At 38.8% G+C, this 25,861-nt stretch overlaps 2 protein-coding genes and 2 pseudogenes across 6 annotated transcripts in view; 1 reads left to right on the forward strand and 3 right to left on the reverse strand.

The window, feature by feature from the left end:
• LOC146472795 (fibrinogen C domain-containing protein 1-like) overlaps window positions 1–25,861 on the reverse strand; it is a 67,586-nt gene that overhangs the window by 2,040 nt on the left and 39,685 nt on the right. Inside the window, exons 1-2 of one of the 3 annotated variants that reach the window (XM_085119045.1) lie at window positions 19,223–19,295; window positions 18,345–18,494 (exon numbers count right to left, since the gene is read on the reverse strand). The exons of the other annotated variants lie outside the window; for them this stretch is intronic. Coding sequence (XP_084975171.1) covers window positions 18,345–18,396 — 52 coding nt within the window. The 5' untranslated portion in view covers window positions 18,397–18,494; window positions 19,223–19,295. Of the gene's footprint in view, window positions 1–18,344; window positions 18,495–19,222; window positions 19,296–25,861 lie in introns of those variants that run through there. 3 annotated transcript variants of the gene reach the window in all.
• Window positions 1,613–11,496, forward strand: LOC146472796 (protein LTO1 homolog). Of its 2 annotated transcripts, none has more exons than XM_085119062.1 (6): window positions 1,613–1,676; window positions 1,746–1,851; window positions 5,981–6,051; window positions 8,079–8,193; window positions 8,646–8,792; window positions 11,428–11,496. In XM_085119062.1, exons 1-5 carry the CDS (start codon window positions 1,618–1,620, stop codon window positions 8,709–8,711), a joined length of 417 nt encoding a protein of 138 aa, XP_084975188.1. In that variant the 5' UTR covers window positions 1,613–1,617; the 3' UTR covers window positions 8,712–8,792; window positions 11,428–11,496. The 2 variants fall into 2 exon arrangements, with proteins under 2 accessions (XP_084975188.1, XP_084975187.1); XM_085119061.1 differs by lacking the exon at window positions 11,428–11,496 and adding an exon at window positions 9,408–9,987.
• LOC146472797 (microfibril-associated glycoprotein 4-like) lies at window positions 11,396–13,626 on the reverse strand (annotated as a pseudogene). Its single transcript, XR_014866495.1, has 3 exons — window positions 13,310–13,626; window positions 12,371–12,755; window positions 11,396–11,661 (listed from the first exon to the last, which is right to left on the reverse strand). The product of XR_014866495.1 is annotated as a microfibril-associated glycoprotein 4-like (transcript).
• On the reverse strand, window positions 16,979–18,327 carry LOC146472798 (ryncolin-1 pseudogene; annotated as a pseudogene).

Here is a 25,861-nt window from a genome sequence, read left to right on the forward strand (position 1 = left end):
AAGACCCTACCTCGGAGAATTTTAAGTTTATTGCTCACAAAATACCGTAGTTGAGTTTTGATCCCTACAAAGACAGGAACAAACACAAGATATTAATTCAACTACTTTACGTAGATATCATATTGTCAATGTCTTCTGAAAAAATGAACCCGTTTTTCAGGCGTTATTTTCCGATCAATGGAATTAAAACAACGAGAAACCGCGAAGCCGTGCGACCGACCGACCGACCGACCCGTTCATGAGGGAGCATTTATAAGAACGATCTCCAAAATTAGGATTCAAAACAATTCGTCATGCAGGTTCTCTTGACAGTTAAGTTGAACACGCTGGCCAGCATGTTGTAACGTCATCATCATTGCTCTTTACACAAGATGCCAATTTTCTAATTAATTACTATCATTAAAGGAAAAATGTGCCCAGTAAATTACGTTAAGCGCCATTTCAATCTAACTCTAAAATTATCCACTGACTTAGAAACTTTGTTTTGACGGGAGCAACCGAGATTAAAACTGAATAGATACCGGTAGTAGAATTGAACACACTGTACCGAGACGTGATGAATAGCAAAGTTACGTGTAACCGGAAAGTGAAATAATCAGGTTAAAATCATTTCGTTCGCACGCGCGACTTCCCTTCCGCTTAAGAGATGGCCGTTTATCATCAAAACTGAATTATGACGTATTTTATGGTAAACACGCCGTCGTATCAGATATAGGCTTATTATTTTCAGAAAAAAAAAAAAAACGTCGGGTGGAAAACTTGATTTAGGCCTGCTAAAGCATCTCTCTCGTTGGGAAAAAACGTTTTACTATATATCTTACCAGTTGAGGTCAGTTATGAAGCACTTCCTTGTGGGAACTCGTGTTAAAGTCCAACTGGTAACATGCCTTGCTTTATCTTCAGGTTTTATGCTATCCACGACAGGCGACCAAAGGCACATGCTGACGAATCTTCCCAACACCAAAAAAATGGTCCATTTTGCCACTGCTGTACACATCCCTTAAAAAACCATAGCAAGGATTTTCCCGCCATCAAAAGAGAGGCAGGGATGAGTTGGAAACTCGTTTTCTAAGTTCGTCTTCTTTAGATTCATTCGTTTCTTTTTCGCGTTCTAAAATATTTGCTTTGTTGTTTACCTAGACCGCATGGGAACAAAATTCGCATTTGAGACGGCCCTCAGTACTGGAAAGCAGTTTTTTGGAGAAAAATTTCAACAGACATATTCGCTTCATTATACTGTGATTGTTTTTCTTATTTAAAATTGGAGTTTCAAAAACTGTTTACCCTCACTTTACATGTACAGTTCATTAAAATTCACAACGAAACTGATTTTATTCAGTACAGTCTTCAATATTTGTGTAACACTAAACAAACAGTTGGACAGTCTAATTGAAGTGTGGAGATTTTAGACAGAACTCGTCAAATGACAAAGTAAAATTGATCATTTTTTGATCAGCCCGAGATGTTGACTACTGTAGATTCAGCTCGATTCTAACTCAAGAATTCACTCAAGGCTTCAGCTCAGTCCAGTCACTGTCTAATAAAGAGCGCTTCCGACATGGAAAAATTAATGTCTATCACCACACCAGCAATGCCTCTTGGGTAACCAAATCCAAGATGGCGTACAGGGATGAGATAGATGATGCTTTTGATGCAGTAGTTTTTCTCGAGGAAAGGTGCCTTAATATTCTTCTGATTCCGTAAAATTGGAAGCAAAATGAACAGAGATTTCTTTTGTTTTAAAGATTCTACGACAAAGGATTTAAGGAAGGCTACAAGGATGGGAAAGTCAAAGGTTTTCAGGAAGGTCGACACTTGGGTTTGTTAAAAGGCTGTGAAGTTGGTCGTGAGGTTTGTATTAAATATAAATATAAAATAAAATATTAAATATAAAATAGAACTCTTGAAATAATTGTTGACATGCTGGGGTGGCTGTGTGAAATATTGTCTAAAACCTTTGTTCACGAATGTGTGTGTTCCCCGGGGTATGTTCTGACGGTTACCAGCTAGCCGTTTCACAGCCAAGTACACCTGAGTACACTCAGCACCACTACACTGTAGTCGTTTCGTTACATTTTAATAATATTGACATATACTGTAATATCTGAGGTCAATTTACTCCTGATAGAACCATATCTGTTATGGACAGAAACGGAATGGGTAATTTTTCATCATAATCATGTTCTTCGTTATTTATTTCGCGTGGTAAGAGACCTTTTAGAAAGCGAAATTTATTATTATGAAGAACAGCTTCCCCTAAGCAACTGTCAGCCAACTATCAGTCAATAGCTAACCAACACTTGACCCACAGGTTAGGAGCAGAATACCGACAGACAAATCCAATGATTTGATGATAATTTTCGCAAAACTGGCCATAATTTTCAACAAACACTGATAAATGCTGTTCCTGCACTGTTGGCCCATAGTGAGCTGATTTTTGGCAGTCTGTTGGCTGACGACCAGTAGCTTACTCCTAAAGTTTGCCATGAATTCCTGTAATAATATTATTATACCTGTCAGCTTTCGCCAGCTTAAGTCCTTGAGATTTTTGTATCTATTCTTGTGACTAGCACTGAGTAGCATCTAAATTTTTGAAGATGTTGTGACTACAATGTATTTCTGAACATAGCCAAACATGGCCATAGATTTTCAAAGATTATATAAGGACTAGCCCAAGAGTTTCTAAACAAAACACAGGACTTATAGCATAATTTATGGGGTTTTGTTTGAAATTGAATCAAGCTTGCGTGTTGTTTGGTATGAAATCATAGTCAAACCCCTTCTGTTTGGCTTCCCTTAGAGAAATGGCAAGTGACCACTTAAAAGAGTTGGCCACACAATAGGACAATAATTTATTAATATAAGGTCAGGGTCCCAAAGGGGGGGTCCCTGGAGCCCTGGAGCCCCTAAATTTCTGCTGTGGAGCCCGGAGCCCAAAGACATTTTGCCTGGAGCCCGCAGCCCAGCATTTTCAAGGTTGATCATTCGAGTTCCCAGATTGCATTGATTCTTGACTACTGCCTTTTTTTGTTTGTTTGTGCGTGTTAACGGGCATAAAGAAACAGAATCTGAAGAGAGGACAGTACATAATACAAGTATACGCGGTTATCTCATTTTACAATGATATGCAACAACTTATTTAGGGCATGATTTAATAAAAAACTTTCTTATAATTATAGTGAGCGCGATAACAACTTTATAGGAACCGGACGTTCCTTTAGCAGTTTGCTCGCAGGTATCAGTTACAACAAATTAAAAAAAAACTTCACAGATCATTTTGAAGATACAAATAATAATTGATTCGTGACCCTTTCCATTCTGACTTTCGGGTCTTCACCAAGCAGGGTGCATAGACGAAATGACGGTTAAATGGTTTAACCTGACACCAAATCCGCCTCGAATCCCAGTGTTTTATACCCTCACAAAAATTCACAAAAGAACATTAGTCGGAAGACCTATCATATCTGGGTGTGATGCCCCAACAGAACGCCTATCATCATTCGTAGACAAACTACTTCAGCCAATAGCACAAATACAGGACTCGTATCTTGAAGATACAACACTTTTCATAAGGTTTATTGAAAGCACTAGGGTGCCTAGAAACGCCTTTCTGGTCTCAATGGATGTCACTAGCCTTAACACGAATATCCCACAGGAGGAAGGAATCACTATAGTATGCAACGCATACGAGAACTTTCATGCCAATAACCCTCCTATAGCTACAAATTTCCTCAGAGAAATGCTCAGCCTTATACTGAAGGAGAACTCCTTCCAACTTAACGGGAAAGACTATCTCCAAACACACGGAGCTGCCATGGGCACTAAAATGGCAGTAGCTTTTGCCAACATCTTTATGGCATCTATAGAAAAGGAGATCTTAAAGCAGAGCGTTAACAAACCACTAACGCGGAAAAGGTTCTTTGAGGATGTATTTTGCTTGTGGGAAACAAACAAAGAAGAAATAGAACATTTCATTGAGCAGGCAAATTCGTACCACTCTACCATAAAGTTTACCGCTGAAGTCTCACAATTAGAAACAACATTCTTGGATACAACAGTCTATAACGGAGAGAGATCCGAGTAAGAATTGATTCTCAACGTGCCCACACATTACAAACCTACTGAAACATTTCAGTACACAAACTATAACAGTTGCCACCCAGCAGGCGTCAAAAAAAGGCTTCGTTAAAGGAGAAGCCCTTAGGCTTCTGAGCACAAACTCTTCTAAAGTAGTGTTTGAGGAAAACATTAAAAACTTTAAAACACGCCTGGCATCGAGAGGGAACGCTCTTGCACAAAAACAGAAAGCGCACAAGAAAATTCTACCCTTCGTGCACAATTTCAACCATCACTGCCATATTTCAAAATATTCTAATGGACAAATGGCATTTTTAAAATACAAAACCAGCCGCTACTAAGAGAGATATACAAGGATCCTCCCTTGATCTCTTATAGGCTTTTATCAACACAATGGCCACCAGCGGGAGTCGTGCAGGTCTGTCAGCCCCATAACAAGTTTAACATTTAATCCACTTTTAAATATAATAGCTGAGATAATATAGCTGGCTGCTTGGGTTTAAAAAATTGATCGGAATTGCTGACTTTTTCATTTGCGCATTTGATTTAGCGTTAAAAATAGAATTTTTACATATCAAGATTGTAGTCCAGAGTAGAGCCCGGAGCCCTAAAGCAGATGATGTGGAGCCCTAGAGCCCTGAAATTTTAGCCTTGGAGCCCTGGAGCCCTGCATTTTTAAGGCCGGAGCCCTGGAGCCCTAAACCCCTTTGGGACCCTGTAAGGTGAGATAGAAACAGCCATTAATTTCAATATTATTACAGTCAAAGCTCTCATTGCGACCACTCTCGTAAGTGATCAGCTCTAGTTACGACTACCATTGCGAAATCCTGTTTGAATTTATGGTCCTGTGACCACTTTTGAGAATTCCCAACTGGTCGGTTTCCTTTGTTTTTAAGCTCTTGTAAGCGACCACTCAAATATTCTGAAACGTATTATGGCAACTCTTTCATAATAGTGTACACTTTGTGATCACATTTACAGTAATATTGCACTGTTTAACAATATTCATAGAATTAAGATCTCGAATCTAAAAATTCAAGATAATTTATGGCTGGATCAAGAGTGTTACCTTGAGACCAAGGAAGAAAGCTTTATGCTTATAAAAGCTCTGGTAGGGGACCAGCTTCAGCTTTTGGTCGCTTTTGGGATTGCATTCTCGTAAGTAACCAGCTCTAGTTACGACCACTTTTTTTAATTCCTGAGGTGGTCGCTTATAATAGCTTCGACTGTATACACAAAATTCACTCTTAGAGGCTTGTGATTACTGCTGCATGTGATACCTGTTATCCTCAAATTCATACTTTCACTGATGATATTGTCACAGAAATTTTTCTGTCTAGAACAATGAACGCATACATAACAGTGTACTTGAATATTTTCATCAATCATCTTTGTTATTTCCTATAACAAGGTACAGTTGAACCTCTCCTTATGGACACTTCTCTCTCAACATTGTGTTCTGTGTGTTGCAGTTATACAACAATGATTTGTATGGGGAGATAATTTAGGATGAGTCTAAATTAATTTGTGATAAGCTATTCAAATTTGTTTCAATCAATGACATCTACTAAAAAATTCTAGATAAGCCTTCAATACAATTCTGGGTCACCAGATGCTGTCGTGAAGCCTTTAAAATGGTATCCCATCCATGACACCTATAATGCTGTCACCTCCCCATCGGGACACTTTGATGTTTCCCTATGGGGAATCTGTATTTCAGAGGTTCAACTATAATTGATTAGTTTTCTGATGATTGATTTTGATTAATTTTACACTATAATATAATTATTACCACTAACAAGCATGTCCAGTGATGAATGCACCCTCGAGTGAGTAGTCTCGAATTGCTGGGTCATACACCTGTACATTATCATATATCTTTATGGAGTTCTTTGTTTTTCAGGTTGGATTCTATCTTGGGTTTGTCACAATGTGGCTTGAAATTTTGCTAGAAAACCCTAATGCAAAACCAAGGTAATAATTAAATTATTTGTGTTATTTTTCTCATTAATGGAGTTGCAGTAATACCCCACCACTTTTGGGCTAAAATCAGCCTTAAAAAGCTGGATTAATGTCAAAATTTTGCAAAATGCGGTCAACCTATCCTCAAGCTTGAAATAACATTTTTAACAAACTAGTGTAATGTGTTGCATATAGGGTGTCTCGAAAACGAAGACCTCTAAAACGAAGACCTTAAGACCCTAAGACCCTAAGACCCTAAGACCCCAAGACCCCGAAAACTCGAAAAACAAAGACCCCCAAAATTTCTAAGTGCAAGTCCAAAAAAATAAAATAACATAAAAATACATTAATTTACACCTCAGGTGAAATTTAATTCCTTCCTGTGGTCCTACCATGGTTATCTGCCATCTTGAGCTGAGCGGCCGCGTTTCTTGGAATACTGACCGGAAGTGTGTTTCTCGCTCCACTGGACCGGAAGCGTGTTTCTGAACGTCTCAGTTGCGCTGCTAGGTTTTAATTTAATAACCAACTACTGTACAAAGAAACGAGTGTTAAATCCCTCCTGGGAATTACAACCATAGGCTTTCTATTATGAAAGTTGCTGTAATGATTTTGAGGTTCTTCAATCCCGAGTACATCCACACATTTATCTCTATAGCAAACCAGCCGTGAACTGCTACTTAGCCATAGTTCAAGGGAAAAAATACAGGGAAATGTATCAAAAGTTCAAAACAGGACTGGACGCTTTCTGGCACAGCTCACATCCCTCCAATTTTTTTCCTAAAATCCTTTTCCTAGTACCAAGAGTTTCCAATTCATGAATATTTCAGAAGCGATGTTTTATGAAAATTATTTGACATCGGATTTCCATACAAACACTATTATTTCAAGCCTGTTTGCCTACTCGTCAAAATGGCGTCGAAAACCATGATAAGGCCTATTTTACAGGGAGACTGATGAATTTTGTTAAAAATAGGAATCGACACTCGGGATTGAAGAACTTCAAAATCATTACAGCAACTTTCAAAGTAGAAAGCCTTGGCTTCATTTCTGTTGCTCTCACGATCGCGTGGTTGTAGTTCCGAGAAGGAGGGATTTAACACTCGTTTCTTTTGCTAGTTGGTTATTAAATAAAAACCCAGCAGCGCAACTGAGACATTCAGAAACGCGCTTCCGCTCCAGTGGAGCGGGAAACACACTTCCGGTCAGTATTCCAAGAAACGCGGCTGCTCAGCTCAAGATGGCGGATAACCATGGTAGGACCACAGAAAGGAATTAAATTTCACTTGAGGTATGAAAAAATGTATTTTGGTTTTTGCTATTTTATTTTTTTGTACTTATACTTGGAAATGTTGGGGGTCTTCGTTTTCAAGTTTTCGGGGTCTTAGGTCTTAGGGTCTTCGTTTTAGAGGTCTTCGTTTTCGAGACACCCGTGTTGCATAGCTATTTCAAGTAGCTATGTACATGTACAGTGGACCCTTGATTTAACAAAGTGCCAACGGACTAGGAAATTGGTTTGTTACATCAAGGTTCTGTTTCATACGTTTTAAAAGGCCGGGCTGGAGAATATCGTTTGTTATATCGATGACTTTGTTATATAGAGTTGCATTAAATCGAGGTCCAACTGTATATCTTTAGGTTCAATTTTATATTTTTCTTTCTTATCATTCAATACCATATACAAAAACAAAGGAAAATAGAAATTAAATGAAGGATTTAAAATAATTTGGCAGAACTCGGAACAGATTATTTGTCTGTGGGAGTGATTATGCCTGTCACTGACTGTTAAAATACATCTTTAAACATCACATTTGCTCTTAATCATACCACTCATTGCCATTTATATCCAAGCAGTGAGCAAGATGTTTGTTACATGAACCTGTTGCAGTTTAATGGTGTACTATAGTTTGACTCATAACTTAATTGACAAAAATATTATTGGAATGTGAGTTTCTTGCTTGACTTGACACAGACATTTGGTGATTACAGATAAAAATATTGAGCACTGTGGATTTCATCCCATGAAATTTGTTTTACAGGTGTATTAAATTGTTGGAAACTTTGGAGAAGATGATTCTGGCACTTCCTCTCAATGATCCCACAAATGAAGAGCTGTTTACTAATCTTGAGAAAGTGCGAGCAAAGTTTAAACAGGTATTGCTTACCTCATTGTAGGAAATTAAGAGCTGTATGAAACTGCTGCAATTTTCCAGCCTTGTAGCATATTTAATTTCTGTGATCTGTGTGTTGATAAAGTGTAGTGCCAGTTCAGTTCAGTGACCATTCCTTTCATGAATTTAAAGGTTAAGCTTAAGGTGAATTAAGTGCCATAGCTAGCTATATAGAGATAGTTTATGTATGATACTTACTTTTGAGATCATAATAGAATCTTTTTATGTTGTTTCTTGCATTGAAAATAGCTGAGAGTTTGTAAGTCAGTAGGAATCTCCCCCCAAATTTTGGCAATGCGGCAACCTTAAATGGATGTTTGCCATAATTTGTTCTCACATTTGGTATGTAGAAATTAAGATTTGAAACCATTGACTTAGTATACATGTAAGAGTTACATTACATTCAAACAGTTTGAATTTTGTTGTTTATATTAGGTTTGTTCACTTCTCGGAGTTGGTGCAGAATACCATAGTTGTGAAATGACTGGACTGTCCTTCTGAAAATGAACACAGGTCTTTACTGGAAAGACTGGTCAAAAGGGTTGGACCATAGAAAATGCAATCCAGTTTGCTTGAAAAAGGGTGAATACAGGTTACATGTAGTTGTAAAATTTTTATAGCATAATAAAGTGTCATCATCATCATTTATCTTTTTGTATACAGCTATTTCAATTAACGTTGTCGGATTAATATCAAGCCAAAAGACAAGACCGCAATGTTTTGTGGGATTATTTTTTATGAATAATTTCATCAAAAACATCCCTGCACGTGCAGGTCATTGTACTGCTAATTACAACCTATTGCTTTCTTCAGGCATGACTGATTTTGATGAATTTATTCATAAAAATCCCACGTAAACTTTCGGTCTTGTCTTTTAGCTTCATGCTTTGAACCGACAACGTTAATTGAAATAGCTGTATCCAGTAATGCATAAGGTGCAAACAAAAGATCTCTCTGCTCTGTTAGCTGTATTTCCTACTCTTTTTTTTTGCTGCCAATCAGCATCACACAGCACAGTCTGCCTCTTCCATGTACTGGGTGAATTATTAAATACTATTGCACATTGTGCATTCATTTCCATGTACATGTATGAGCTACCAGCTTGGTGTGTCATGTGACTAAAACAAAATTTGTTTTACTCACCTCTTTCTGCACACCCTTAATTAAATTAAACAATTTGCTGTATTTGTATTGCAGGATCTTTGTGTTGATACAATGTAACAGCTTCGCTCTTGTCAGCAAACTGGCAGAGAACATATATGAACCGGGACAGGACACTTCCAAAAGTCATGATCAGTTTGTTCCCTTTAGCACAAACACATGCATGAATACACGTAGCAGATGGACGAATTCTGACCAAGCCACTTAAGACAACTTGCGTGCCCAGTAGCAGACAAGTATAGATTTCATGACATGTTATATATTTTGAATGTAAGGCAGACAAGTAAAATTCCTAAAGTTGAAAACTTCTGTTGTTAAGACTTTGAAATTTATAATAAATAAAAACTAGCATTTCTTTTTTCTGAGTAATTGCTTGTGTCACTGACTGAATACACTGATCATTCCCAAAAAAATCATTGTACTCATTTCCACCTTTCAACATTTTATTTTGTAGTGAAGCTTCCACATGGGCTGAAAGCTCACTTAAACAGGGTACCAAACTCACAGAAAGGGTACAAAACATCAACTGTGGAGATTTGATTTACTGCCCACGGTGTGCATTTCATTTTAGGAGAGTAGAGAGTAGCTGTTATTAGTTGGCGCTGACACTTAAAAGGTTACTAAATTGAATTATTAAATGCTATTTGAATCACTTGCATGGTCATGTTCCCTGTATATTGTGTTGATAGGCAAACTTGTGGGGTATACCCAAAGGTTCTGAAACTTTTGTACTGAAAGATGCTTTGCCATTTGATTTGGCTCTCATTGCCCATAGCTACCCTTAGAAATCATGCTTGCCCCACAAAACTGACATGGTTACCAAAGAGGTTTCCCTGTTACTGCTTGCAAGCTTAATCATAATTTCTAGTTAATATTATTGAATCTGTTTTTCATTCCTCCCTGTGGAGGAAGGTACATGCAGAAAATGGCTGAAAATTGATCCATCGATGCTGTAAAATGATGTGGAATTTTGACTGGATGTTGTTGTTCCTCACAAAAAGTTTCCAAATTTCGACAGATAATGGAAATCCCTTCTGCAGATAGTTTTCAAAATATCACTATTGCCCCTACTGAAATAATTTTAAAGGTTTTGTCATTTACCTAAAAAAAGTTATTCTTTAATGAGGGTGACACTAAGTGTAGTCTTACATGTACTACTAATAAACTTGTGATGTCATATTCTGGATGAAATAAGTTGGAAGGTGTTGGTTTGTGAGGAAAAAATGTACGCAGGAAGGACAGCCATCAACAAAATGATCTTTGAATTACTTTTGATCCATGATTTGGTCAAAAAATTAACACGAGAACAGTGTGTCATTACGTAGTCCACATCTGTGAAAGAATTTTTTTTCTCGTAAAGAAAAACAGATGGTAGGAAAGATGAGTGCATACGAGTTGCACAAAACTTAACATCAGGCATAACTAGTAAAGACAGATCTTCTGTCCGAAGGTGTATTCGGTAATAATTAAACTGCTTTCACACTTTGACAAATTATGTAATCCTGGAAAGCAAACATCTTCTTTATCATTGTAAAGTAAATGACAAATCTTTGTCTACGGGATTGGTTTTTTAAACGATCAAAAGGACTGGCTTATGAAATCGAATATTATATTGCGAGGTAAAAAGACAAACTTTCCTTTCACTACAGTAAGTGGGTCCTTTACTCCGGCTTATCACCTGGAATTGCTGTTGTCCATTCTTAATTTGCTGTTTGTATTCTATATATTCTTTTTCTTTTATGGCGTTTTCTTGTAAATTTTGTATTAGTATTTTCGTAATTATAAATCTGTAGTTTAAGCAATTAAAATAACATAAAAAACGACAAAGAGATAATTAAAAAAAAAAAAAACGAAAGAACACTGAACAAAGATGTTAAGTTTTCAGATACTCAGCTTTATTCACCAAAAAATAGGCATTACAATAATGAAACAGAAATTATTCCCGCTCTGTTAAGTGATTATATACTGAAGAGCTCTTTAGAACCAGAGGTGGTTATGAAGATGCAAAGACAGAAGTCAGAAGTTTAAAACTTCTCTGGTCTGATCTTCATCTCAGCTCTCTTCGCGGAGTAGTTATATCCTTTCCAGTGATACCAGTTGACACCGTCAGCGGCTGATGAGTGCTGTTCATGATGATACAAGCCGTTCAGATTGGAAGAGTGACAGCCACCGTACCACCAGGCTCCTTTGAAGGACGCGGCACAGTTCAAGTCCGACCTCCCGTCATTGTCCCGATCTTTGGTTGTAAATGGGAGGCCACGATGATCAGAAAGGGAATCTCCAGCAGTTCCTAAAAGAAATTTTACATTTTACAGTCAGTTCCAAGAAGATAAACAACCACAGAAACCCATATTGATTACAGTAATAGCCCACGTATAAGAAGCTGAATTTTTCAATTTAGCCTAAATAGGTTCTTATATAAATGGCACTTAAAGCAAATTTAGGCTACCAAGGTTCTTAAAATAGGTTCTTATTATTTTCATATGAATTATATCTGAATATACTATATATATCATAAATATCATCTCATAATACAGTATAATGGCAAACACAATAGACATACAACATGGTACTTGAGCTTGAAAGAAAAAAAAAGTTATGTCAAGTTACTTTTAAATAGATGATGATCTTCGATTCAGAAGTTTCTACCTATACAATTTCACAGCAATCCCACTGATAAGAACCTAACTTAAAATTTTAGCCTAAATAGGTTCTTATGTGGAGGGGGCTTAAAATGAAAATTTTAGCCTAACAGGCTCTTAAAACCCAGGTTCTTATACGCGGGCTAGTACTGTATCGTGAATGCTGAGATCCTGAAAAGTGTTTTAGCGTGGCTCTCAAACGGTTCAAATTTTTATTGACTAGCCAGCCAGTTTTGAATAGCGCTGTGTTGTTTTAACCGCATTCGCACAGTCGCTTCTCCTCCTTTCTCGAAGGAGGAGGCGAAGGGCCCCCATTGGGACGAGGAGGGACGCGTTTGCTTTAAAAGAGTAGCTCACCCGAGTAAGTTCCACGAACTCAGCTGATACTTAGAGCTCTCGCTTGTAACAGCAAAGTGATCGTACTCAGCATAGGCCGTCTTCCCTTTTGCGTCTTCCAGATCCACACGAAGTCTGTTTCGTGCGCTTCTAGTCAGCCGGTTTATCTTATCCAGTCCCAGCCAAAACTCGCCATTCAGGTTACCAAAGCCCAGTTTGTAGTCGTTCCAGCCGCGGTAGAAATTAACCGAGCCGTCCAGTCTCTTCTGGAACACTGTCCACCCCCCACCGGCTGTTGTTTGGTCACAGAACACATCAAACGGGCCTGAACCATCAGGATCGATTGCATAAACACCACTGATCTTCCTTCCAGATTTGTACAGCTCAGCACAGTTCTTCTTGTGACCTGAAAACCACAAGCAAAGCAAAAACAAATTCATGATTACGTAGTTAACACGCGATGGTAACAACCAGTGTGACTTAATCAGAGTCGATCAACCGTGAATTGTAAATAATATAGCTGCCTAAACTTGCATATAAAAACAATTACAAAACTCATCAGTGAGTTCACTGAAAAGCGCTCGATTCTCGTTTTAATGAAAAATAACAAACCTTTTAGCAACATTCTTTTGACAGGCCATTGCATTTTTATCACGGATTTTTTAAATCAAGTTATTTATAAATACAAAATTAAAGCAATTCAACGTTTCGATTTATAAATATCATCAAGAAATAAAGTCAATTGAAGCTGTGAAGTTCAAAATGAATAATATTATTAAAACAAGCGGCATTCCTATGCGCGGAAAGCTCAGGAAAAAATCGCTAAATTTGTTATTATTCTTCAATATTTCTCCGTTAATTAGTTCTCAAAAAACCAATATTTTTTATTTACATTTTAAAATCGCTCTTATCCGTGTTTTATTAAACACATTATTAAACGAGCGTTTCAGTCACCTTTACCAGTTTTTTTATTCCCTGTGAGTGCCTCTATTTTCTTCTGGAGATCCGAAAGTTGTAGTTTCATTTCTTGCAAGAGTTTCTTCACCTCTTTGTTGGGTCCCGCACTGAAAGTGTTGTAAATGAGATTTTGACATTTTCTGTTAGTCGGGGAAGTGGGCCCCTTGCTACTGTTGCCTGATTCAGCTGGGCTGACGGTCGATAAAATCAGCACCAACAGCGAAAACAAAACTTGGATTGTCAATGAAAACATCGTGAGCGCTCGGAGGATAGTTTCACAACCGTTAATAAACACTGCTCATCCTACTAATAAAAGAATAGTTAGAAGTTCTTGTTTACTTTTTCGCTGACAAGACTTTTCGCGCTTAAAGGAAGCCTCCACCGTTAGAACAAAGAAAAACATTTGCAATTTGTACCTTGAACCTAACTAAATATTTCACTGATACGGGAATATTTAGTAGCTTCCCAGACTGAATAGAGTGGTACAGTATCCGGTCGTTTCGCTACAAAGTCGTTTCGCTTCACGGTCGTTTCGCTCGACATTAAGTATGAAAATATGATTATTTCTCGTTCTTAAAGTGAGTTCGGGTGAAAAATTATCTTACCTTGTTCTACGTTTCACAGTGTTAATTTGCATGAGAAGTAAATTGAGTTCAGATATTAGAGAATATGTCAATTTTAAAACGTAGCAAATCGACTGAACTGCAGTGTCAGCAGTGTTGCGAAACGACCGGTAACGTTGTGGATGAACAAGATTGCAGTACTGAGTAGTCGACTTGCTGACCGTTTTCCTTCAAGCGCTCACTGGCCATTTTTTAACGCAAATCTGTGCTTTAAGGAAAACTGAACCGTGAACAGGCGAACCCGCAGGCGAATAATAGAAACACGTATCATGTTTGGTATAATTTCGAAAGAAAAATAGAGCTCTTTTGGTAAAGGTAATAAAACAAACAAAAGGGTCGGAATTGGTTGAAATTAGGCCCCCTTTTTTTTTTCTTAGAATTTGTCTTCCAGAGGTACTTGGCCAACAAATTAGATGCCGTCAAACCCCCGTTAAAATAAGCTGAGGCAATCAACATCAACCTGAATATAAATAATATATTGGTATCGATCAGAGGGCAACCAAATCCATCGCGGGATTGTTCCTTATTTTTGCGTGAGAATCGCTCTAAAATCATGGATCTGCAGTCTGTAAGTCTTGGTTGTTGCGCAGTCGAATCGGTGAGTTTACTAAACTGTTATAATTCATCTAATGTTTCCGTGAAAGGCCGCCTCGTTTTAGGTATGTCGTAAAGCGGTTTAGTTAACTCAGACTCACAAAAATAAACTTCTCAGCTTGAGCTCTCAAAGTAAAACCGTAACGTACTTTTCTTATTTGTTGCGTTTACCCGTTGTTTATACATAATTTTTTTTTACCACACTTGGAAGAAAGGGTTGATCAGTAATAGGTGGAAACAGTAGGCTTAATTGAAGGAATAACCAGTCTTTTTTTTTGGGGGGGGGGGGGGGAGGGTGGGGGTGAGAAATTTTCCTCTGCCAGCCCATAATTTTTTTAATAGACCATTTTACAGATGTGTGTTTAGTGACCTGGCCTTGGATTGGAAGCGAGGCTGGAGGTGACCTTGTTTCGATACAAACCCCACTGTTCTTCATGTGTAAATGCAAACGAGTTAGCATAAGAACAGCATGATCTACATATGAAAAGCAGTGAGGCTTGTATTACAACAAGGTCAGCGCCAGCCTCGCTTCCAATCCAAGGCCAAGTCACTACGCACACAACTGTAAAATGGCCTATTTACGGTAAAATGATGTTGTCACAGGTTGTCATCCTCATGAAAAGTTGCCAAATTTCAACAGAAAATGGATATACCTTTTGCAGAAACTTTTCAAGTAATATTGCTGACCCTAAAATTAATTTTGTTATTTAAAGCAATATTTATACTGGAGCATGCAGTTTAGCATAACTCATAAATTTAAAGGTTTTATCCCTTAAAACATTATTTTTTTTGTAATAGTTCACTTCTTTTTCACTCTTGGCTATTAGGTGTTAAGCAAATATGGTATTTTCAATTCCTGTTAAGCTCGCAGTGTATCAGTATGTAGTCCACATAATGAATACCTTTCTTATCAAAGAAAAAAATACAATCAAGAATAAATAAGATTCAGACTGTGCTCTTTGGAAAACTAAAATGGTTAATGAAAAACAGAGTGTGTACGAGTTGCATAAAACTTAAACGTCAGGCATAACTGGTAAAGTCAGATCTTCAACTTGAAGTTGGATAGAGGTGCAAGCTCATTAGTGTTTTGGAGAGAAAAAACTTGTGTGAAATCCAGGACAGTACAGGGAGGTGAATGGCAAATACAGTCGACTACCGATAACTCGAACCCTCACTATCTCGAACCTCGCGCTAACTCGAACCAAGTTTCCTTTCCCTGCAGGTCATTTTTTAATATAATTTTACCCTGGATAACTCGAACTCCCGATAAATCGATCCATTTTCAATTTCCCTTGAAATTTCGAGATATTGGGAGTCGACCGTACTTTCCAGAGTTTGAACAGCTAATCAGAGTGCACAACAAGCACTACCAACTTGGTAATTGTCAGTGATTGTTATCAGATAAATCGCTGTCCAGTGGATAAAATGTACTCCAACTAATACCTTTTATCCACTGTATAAAGTTATCCACTCTTTGAACAATAATTGGTGCCAGCTGATCAGTTGTTGCACAAGCCGACCCAGAAGTAACCCAACCATTTATTGGAAATCAGCCTGTCTGAAGGCCTAGGATTACTGTCATGTTAAGTACCACAGCGATGCACAAGTAATTTAATGGTTAGAAATAGATATAATTATTGATGTGGAATAATAAATAAAATAAATGTGAATTTCAGTGGCACATCCACAGAGTGGCTATTCGTCCACTGTTTCCAGGTTGAATAGGAATTTGGAAATATTGGTTTTTGTGGAGGAAGGAGAACCGGAGTACCCGGAGAAAAACCCTCGGAGCAGGGACGAGAACCAACAACAAACTCAACCCAGATATGGCGTCAACTCCGGAAATCGAACCCGGGCCACATTGATGGGAGGCGAGTGCTTAATCTCGTACCCAGATCTCCATTTCGACACTCCCGAACCGACTGAGATCAAGGTACGAGATTAGCAAGTGCTCTCACAACTGCACCATCCCTACTCGCCCTGTGCATATGACAAACAAATCATTTTTCTTCCCTTCAGTGTATTAATTAGGATAGCGGAAACACAGACGTTATTAGGGAGCTTAAGCACAGACGTTCGTGAGTCACGGAGGGCAACCGGAAGTAGAATGTTTCCTTTTTTGGCGAGTTTTTGCTCCTCACAACGGACGGGAAGAGGTCTTGTTGGACGTCTGTGGCTTGACGTTACAAACGCAATGGCGCCAAAATGCTTCAAGAAGGAAAAATTCGACTTCCGCGTACCGTCCGTGGCTCACGAACGTCTTTGCTTAAGCTCCTTATTTTTTTGATATTTCCCCTGCTAACTTTGCATTTTTTTATTTAAATCAAAGAAAATGTTATAAAAATAAAAATTATTAGAAAAATTATATACAAGGGCAAAGTTTTTATTCCAATAGAAATGCCCTTGACATATTTTGTCTTTTCAAACCGTCGGGAAGTCACCGGATAATGTTAAAGTGTCCCATAAAGAATTATTCAACTAATCCGTCTTAAGTTGAACTAAACTGAAAATGCCTTGTCCATTCCATTTGTTACTGGTCTTCCGGCTGCCACTTCTCACCGTGAAAGAAGCGAAAACTGAGAAAGAGATAAAAAAACGAAAGAAGACTGAACAGAGAAGTTAAGTTTTCAGATAATCAGCTTTATTCACCAAAAAATACCCATTACAATGATGAAACAGAAACGATTCCCGCTCTGCGAGTTTTGTGATTTTAAAGAGCTCTTTAGAACCAGAGGTAGTTATGAAGATGCAAAGACAAAAGTCAAAAGTTTAAAACTTCTCTGGTCTGATCTTCATCTCAGCTCTCTTCGCAGAGTAGTATACTCCTTTCCAATGATACCAGTTGACACCGTCAGCGTATGATGAGTGTTGTCCATGATGATACAAGCCGTTCAGATTATAAGCGTGGCAGGCATCGTACCACCAGGCTCCTTTGTAGGACACGGCACAGTTACTTGACACGCTGCCGTCATTGTCCCGATCTTTGGTTGTAAATGCATAGCCACGATGACGAGAAAGGGAATCTCCAGCAGTTCCTGAAAGAAAATTTTACATTTTACGTTCAGTTCCAAGAAGATAAACAACCACAGAATCCCATAATGATTATCATGAGTGCTCAGAGAGTGAAAGGTGCTTTAGCGTGGCTCACAAACGTTTCAAATTCACTACTGATCTGAAGACATAGGCTACTTCTGGATAGCGCTGTGTTGGTTCAACCTCATTCGCAAAGTCGCTTCTCCTCCTTTCTCGAAGGAGGAGACGAAGGGTCCCCCTTGGGACGACAAGGGACGCGTTTGCTTTAAAAGAGTACTCACCCGAGTAAGTTCCAAGACTCAGCTGATACTTTGATCTCTCGCTTGTAACAGCAAAGTGATCGTACTCAGCATAGGCAGTCTTCCCTTTTGTGTCTTCCAGATCCACACGAAGTCTGTTTCGTGCGCTTCTAGTCAGCCGGTTTATCTTGTCCAATCCCAGCCAAAACTCGCCATTCAGGTTACCAAAGCCCAGTTTGTAGTCGTGCCAACCGCGGTAGAAATTGACCGAGCCGTCCAGTCTCTTCTGGAACACTGTCCACCCCCCACCGGCTGTTGTTTGGTCACAGAACACATCAAACGAGCCTGAACCATCAGGATCGATTGTATAAACACCACTGATCTTTCTGCCGGATTTGTACAGCTCAGCACAGTTCTTGTAGACTGAAAAAAAAGAAAGACAAACATCGAATTTGATCTGAATTATCTCTTGAATGGTTCTCTGAAAATCATCAGCAGCATTGAACTTCCTGTTCACAAGTGAAATGGCAAATAAATACAATTTCTCACCTTGATTACTACTTTTCAATTTTTTCTGAATGTCTGTGAGCTGCATTTTCATGCCTTTCACAAGGTTGAACACAGTGTTGCAATCACATTTAGCGCCGTTTGTAGCTGGGCTGAAGGTCGATACAATCAAAACCAACAACGAAAAACAACCTGAGATAGCAAAAAACATCGTGAGCATGTGAGCGAGTGTCTTAATGAGGCCACTGTTGCTGCTGACACAGTGTTTTACCCACACCGAGCAAGCGGGAATGACGTAGGCTTACATTTTTTTTTTTTTACGAGACTTTTCGCGTTAGGAGAGTTTTGCACTTTGTACCTTGAATTTAATTGACTAAATTTCCACGTAAGGCGGACTGAAATGAAATTGGCTCGATTACTATTATTCTTTAGCATGATGCTTTTCTCTGTGGTTTTTAAAAGAATCACTCCCCACTTTTCGACGTCAAATAAAGTTTTACCTAATTATACCTTATGGCTGGTGCAATGGGTGGAAAAGACGAAGATGAAAAAGAAAAATGAACGAGAATATTAGCGCGCATAGACTAACTGACTCTAATTAATACAGAGCAAGGTTAACCGGAAGAGCCTTATCACGGAGTGGTTTCATCCCCTGATATCCGGTCCCTTTCTTCATCTAAGGGTTGAAGTTTATTAAAATTGCTTGTAAGGATAATCTCTTTGCAAGGGACCGAACCGAGAGTTCGCTATCGAGCGAAAGATTTTTTTATCCCTAGCGCAAACAAAAACACAAGTTATTAATTCACCTACTTTATATTGATATCAAATTGTCAATGTTTTAAAAACTTAACCCGATTTCAGGCGTTATTTTCATTAAACGAAAACTACACAAAACGAACGAAATGGTGCGACCAACCGACCGTCTTTATCTTTCGGTTTTTGTGCTGAGTATCCACGACAGGCGACTAAAAGCACATGCTGACGAATCTTCCCAACACATAAAAGCGGTCCATTTTGTCACTGCTATACACATCCCTTAAAAAAACCATAGCAAGAATTTTTCTCCATTAGTTTAAGTTAAAAAGGTAAGGATGACTTCGAAACTCGTTTTCAAAGTTCGTCTGCTGCAGGTTCATTCGTTTCTTTTTCGCGTTTTAAAATGTTTACTTTCAGTTTACCGAGACTGCATTTTTGGCAAAATTTGCATTTGAGAATTCGGCGAAATCAGTTACCCAACAGCAGGGAAAAAATGCTTTGAAGCCACTGATTCGAAGGCAAATTTCAACGAACATGTTCACTTCATTATGTTGTACCGATTGTTTTTCTAATGTTATCTAGAAGTTTCAAAAGCTCAGTTTACGCTCATTCTGTTTATACACGAATTAAAACTCACAACGAAATTTAATTACTCATTAATCGGGCTACAATTTTTGCCGGTAACATATCATAAATGTAAACAGTTGGGCCGTCTAACTGACGTCTTTGGCTGTGCAAGATAAAACAATATTTTAAAACTGAAATAATAGCAGGAGCCCACCTGATCATATTGTGAAATAAAACCGAAAAACTGGAAATAATGATATAAAAAAGAAATGAAAGTCAATGATCTAACTTCATGGTTGAATGTCCTTTTCAAATCCTTTATAATACTAGATCTGAAAGTACATTCTACACCCTTTAACTATCCTTATAGTGACCTGTATTGTGGAGACTTAAGGGATAAAATGTCAAATGACAAAAGAAAATTGATTCCTTTTTCGGTCGGTCAAATGTCGACGTTGTTTGTTGTAACTATCTTCTCAGACCTCAAGCATTTTTACAGTGAAATTGAAACATCACTGTTGACTAGATTCAGCTCGATTCATACTGATTAATTCACTCAAGGCTTCCGTTACATGTCATAAAGTGCAAAAAGTGAATAACTGTCATTTAAGTTAACTGACAAAACTCTGATTCTAAGTAACTGAGAACAAAGAGTAAAATGGAGAGTTTAGTATTGACATCAAGTTTCTAGTGTTTTGTGCTGTTGATAAATTAAAGTTAAAATTGCTTTTGCTACTCAGCTCTTCAGTGCTCATAATCGCTTCAATGAATCCGCCGCTTCACTATATTTACATTTAGCCGCATTCAGCCGTAAAATAAAACGGATCCTGTCAATTAATTGCTTTGTTTTCAGGCTTTGAGTTACTTGCTAAACAATAATACTACAAAAAGCCAGCTGTACTTGTTCTGCTCGGACAACGAACTTTTAAAAATAATTCAAAAGCTTAAAAGCTCTTTCTAGTGCGTCATAAATATGCACAAATATGCCTTGTTGTCGTTACTAAACTACTATTTCGCCATTGAAATGGTACTGTACTTAGGTTAATCTATCTGCCATATTAATTTTTAGTTTTCTTTTAAAACCGCGCGGTGTCTATTCAATATGACATATTCTCGGTAAAAATCAATGAGTTATTTTCAGTCGAACCTTCACATATCAATTTTTGTCAATACAATAGTTGTAATTTATTTATCGGCGTTAGCTCTGTTCACCCGGGTATTAATCCGCCCAGGTTTGAGGTGATTCCCGCAAAATAAAAGTTGTCGTGAAATTTTTCTCAAACTTTCTGTGATTATATTGTTCACTATGATGCATTGTTTTGAGAATTGTAGTGAAAAAGATAGGTCACCACGAACGAGCTACCATCCACACAATCAATACCTTATAATCGCTTGATTGAAGGACAGTTCCACTTGAAGTGCACTTAGGCCCCGTTTATATGGAGAAACGTTGTCCCGGGTAGAGGGGTTACTCGCCTACCCGAGCTACCCTCAGGCGAGCCAACTTTTCCTCCATTTCCTTACAAAACTTGGCGAACCGTTTACATGAGAAACAAAAAGTTGGCTTAGCTGGAAGGGTGACCCGCATAGCTGAGTCACCCTTTTTCGATGGTAGGGTCACCCTCCTAGCCGGGCCAACTCCATGTAAACACTTTGGCCCGCCCAGCCGGGTCAACTCCGTCGAGGCGAGAAAATTAGAGCATGCGCAAGCGCTGTTGGCTTGGGCAAAGAGGTCAACGTTTTTCTCATATAAACGCTCGCTGAAGTTGACTCGGCTGGGAGGGTGACCCTCTTTCCCGGGACAACTTTTCTCCATATAAACGGGGACTTAGCTAGGTTTATGCAATATTAAAACAAAGGGTTCACTCTAGGCACTTCAAGTGCACTTGCCACTTATCGGCAGCTTCCAAGCGGAGAGGTTGAAAGGAATAAACTGCACTTGCTTTTACAAAAGGTTGGCATGCTGTCGGCGAAGAAGTATGATTCTTTGAGAAATCCACAACGAATTACCACCGTAAAGACGAGAAGATGGCATTGAACTCTCAACTGTCAGTGGATTTGTTCGCAATCCTGCATTGGTGTTATTTCAGCGAAAGAAAAATCTTGTTATTGGTGTCTTCATAGTGGAGCGTATGCTACGTTTTCGAGTTATAAAAGTTTAAGAAATACTTACATCAATTTGTAGTCGACGGAGTCGTCCTCATCCTGCTAGGAATTTATATAGTTCTAAAGAACGCCATGTTTGGGCTACGTATTGTCAAAAAAAAAAAACCCACAAGCGCTTGCCGCCAAAATCCCGCCATCAGGGTCGCCATGGCCTTCAGAATATTTTGGATGAGGAATGAAAAATTGACAATCAAGTAATTGGTTTGCCATGTTCTGATTGGATAAGTGCGTAAGGAAGGTTTGGACCTCACTTGAGACCTCACTTCGGCTCTTTGAAGTACCCTTCAATTCCACTTGAGGTGCCTAGTGTGAACTCACCTATTCGCTTTCAGAAATGAGTTTATTTGATGAGTTATTGCCATGTCTGGTGGTAACAGAAGGTACATAGACAAATTAGAGCGGAACATAACATAGAAAAACGATAAACATAAAATGCATGAGGCATAATCGGCAATTAAAGATGAAGTTCTTGGCAGCGAAACACAGTATGAAGCAGTATCGACCCAAAACGTTACTTGCGTGCAAGTTCTCAGTATTGCCCGCGAGTGGTGGGTGTATAAGCCGCCCGGATCCGTATAGACTCATGAAGAGACGAGTTATCTACAATAGCACACGGCTTATTCCAAAAAACTATGGCACACTGTACAACAAATTATCCCGTGTATAAAGGGCTTGTATCTGCTTCATATAATCCGAAATGATCTAAACACTCCATGTAAACACATTCAGGATACAACATCTCTCCCCACCCCATTTTAGGGATAGCTGTTCCATCCTTATATTGGAAAACATGTTCCCATCTCAATAGTAACTTTGTTATCAACTGTCATTACGGTGCCTAATGTCTGCCCTTAATCCTAATTCTTTAATTTCTAAAAGTACCCTCTGCAATTGTTCATGTGATATAATCAGTCAAAAAAGGTTTTTTCTGAATTCTCCTTGATCTTCCAGGACTCTCCTGCACCCTGGTGGTCTCTCGGACTACAGGAGTGATCGGTAGTAAGTCTTCCTGCGGACTTCTGTCAACACCATTCCTTTGTTCTTCGCAGCTCTCTTCCATAGTTATCCCCTGTCCAGCTGTATTTTCTTGCATAGATGTTTCCTGTTCAGAGGTATGTTGGGTAGCAGATTCAGATAACCAGCAGTCATGAGTAGTGACTCTCTCCAATCCCCACGATGGCTACTTGGATCACGCATATCATCCTGGTGCAGGATGGCTTAAGCAAATATAAAATGACGTGAGTCTAGGCAAATCTCTCGGCCATCTGTAATACGTCTCGCAATGACCACTGATCTTGGTCACGGTGTAGGAGACAGGTTCATATGAAGTTGACCATTTGTCCCACATCCTCTGTCTTAGCAGGACATAATCTCCTAAAATGAAGTTGTGCTCCTTGAAATTTGCGTTCTGACGTTTCATCTTCCCCTTGTACTGTCTATCCTCAGTTCATCGATCTGTTTGTCCTGTTTGCTTCTTCCCCTTTCCGGTATGGTACGACCAAGCTTGGTCCTGATAGGTCTGTACATCATGTCTTGATAAGGTGAAATGCCGGTTGCTGGGTGTGCTGTATTTCTGTACGCCATCAACATGTCCTGGATAGGCCATGTTCCTCTCAGGTCCTGCTTTCCCTTGCACATGGGCAATTTACTCTGTTTTGTTGAAAATTTACATAAATTTCTACAAACTTGCCCTTTCCCTCTGGGATGTCCAGGTGTAACTCGAGGATGTTGAAATCCTTCTTCTTCTGCAAAGTCCGAATATTCTTTTGAGCTAAACGGAGGTCCATTGTCTGGCAATACTCATCTCGGGGTTCCATGGTGAGCAAACACCTTCTGCTTTTCTTTAGTCTGTTTGAATCCGGTCGAGGATACAACTTCTACCTCTGGGTAACGTGTTTTCTGGTCAATAGGTAATAAGTTATAATGTTCATCGGGGTAGGGTCTACCAAAATCAACTGAGACTTGTTCCCATGGTCCTTCGGGAATAGCCGATGGTTTGATAGGTTTCTTCCTGTGGTCTACGGTTGCAACTTGACAATCAAAACAGTGTCCTGTTGTTTGGTCAATCATAATGTTCATACCAGGAAACCAATACTTCGCACGAAGCATTTGTTTTGTCTTTGTCGTCCCCCGGTGTCCCAACTGGTGATCTGCCTTAATAACTTTCTGCTGCAAGCTTGTTGGTAGGACAATCCTTTCCATACGGAATATAAGACCTTGTGCCTGACAGAGCTCTTCTTTCAGAGGATAGAATGGTGCCAAGTCAACATCCCTTCTGACAGCTTTCCCACTCTTCTAATGGTCTGGCTCAATTTGTACAAAGTTCCATCTCGCCGTGTCTCTTCCTTGATCCTATCCAATACAACTGCAGGTTCGGGCAGAATGGTTGTTTTCAAAACTTTCTCAGTTTCATTGTTTCCCATGAAAGATAGTGGGTATCTGAACAAAAAATCGAGAGGATAAGCTTCATCTTTCCAGGGCTCATATTTCATTTCAAAGTCTACATTCTGCATGTCCATAACCCACTTTCCGATTCGTGGTGGAAGCTTTGCCGTACCTTTGTTAAACAATGGTAAAAGTGGTTTGTGCGCCGTAAAAATATATGGTGAATCGTGGTGCCCCAAGGAGGTACATACTAAATCGATCTTTGGCCCATTTTACGCATAGTGGTGGGTGTAAAAGCCGCCCGGATCCTTATAGACTCATGAAGAGACGAGTTATCTACAACAGCACACTGCTTCACATAATCACTCTAGGCACTACAAGTGCACTTGCCACTTATCAGCAGCATCCAAACGGAGAGGTTAAATGGAATAAACTGAACTTGCATTTGCAAAAGGTTGGCATGCTGTCGTCGAAGAAGAAAATAGACCATGTTAGCAACGTCCGCCCTAATGACATAAGAAGTTATACGCAGTACTGTAACAATGCTAATGCAATTCAATGAAATCGGTATGAATGGTTTTCAAGGAGACTCGAAAGGGGACTTGATTGTTGCATGCATACCACATTCAACGTCTGGGAGAAAGTTACGCAGTAGAATTTTCTGAAGATGAGAAAATGCCTTTTATGAAATAACACAAGATCTACTGGATAACTTTTTGAGATATTACCAAAGGAATTAAATAATTTAGAGAGCTTTCCCACCAAGCAATAAAAACGGTAGGTCAGTGACTTAGTTTTTGAGATAATTTGCAAAAACTGAAATTTAATGGTCCTTTCTTAAGGCTGACTGTTGCCATGGTTACCACTATGACGTCACAGCTAGCCTAAAAGTATTGCCCAACAACTGAGTATATGAAGCTGTTTATAGTTTGTCTACTTGATCAAAAACAATTTTTTTATAATCTTTCATCATTTCACAAACACTACAACAATGAAAAACCCTGATGATACCGAGTAAGCACCTCAACAGCCACTTGCTGACCTTGCAATTTTACTCAAAGTTCACTAGAACGTGCTCCAAGAACGGCTTGATTATTATGCTGACTTTGCAGCTCTTGTAGTTTATTGTTTTAAGGAATTTTCAATTTAGGTTATTTTCATTGCTGCATACCAGTTGGTGGTTTGATCCCCAGGGGAGTGACGGGCACTGACGGCTCTTTACCACCAGCGAGTTGCCCATTTGGGTTTTAATTTCTCCTGTTGTATAAAGTTGTTCCAAGCGCGAGAGAATCGTTAAGTCTGCAGGAGAGGGAAAACCTGAGTAATAAAGGAAAGATTTCACACAGCAAAGACAGCCAACAACGAAATGATGTTTCAATTAGTTTTGATCCATGGTTTGGTCAAATATCCACAACTGTGAAAGAATGTTTTTTGTTTTTCTAGAAAAGAAGCATTAAAGAATAAACAAGTTTCGAACTATATTCTTTAAAAAAAATGAAAAGGTTATGGAAAAAGAGATGGTAGGAAAGGATGAGAGTGCAAAGTTCGTGTACGAGTTGCATAAAACTTAACGTCAGACATAACTGCGTAGGTGTATTCAGTAATAAAATGCTCTGGACCAGGCCATTAGAAATAAAAGATATTCTTTTCGGAATTTATGATATTCAATTTTTTCACACTTTGAC

Source organism: Pavona decussata, unplaced genomic scaffold (genome assembly GCF_977016875.1).
Source record: "Pavona decussata unplaced genomic scaffold, jaPavDecu1.1 SCAFFOLD_96, whole genome shotgun sequence".
Taxonomy (NCBI): Eukaryota; Metazoa; Cnidaria; class Anthozoa; order Scleractinia; family Agariciidae; genus Pavona; species Pavona decussata.

Coding starts and splice junctions, on each gene's coding strand:
- LOC146472796 (XM_085119062.1), top strand. CDS start 1,618: ATGGCGTACAGGGATGAGATAGATGATGCTTTTGATGCAGTAGTTTTT. Junction 1,852..5,980: donor GCTGTGAAGTTGGTCGTGAG/GTTTGTATTAAA, acceptor TTTGTTTTTCAG/GTTGGATTCTATCTTGGGTT. Junction 6,052..8,078: donor AACCCTAATGCAAAACCAAG/GTAATAATTAAA, acceptor TTTGTTTTACAG/GTGTATTAAATTGTTGGAAA.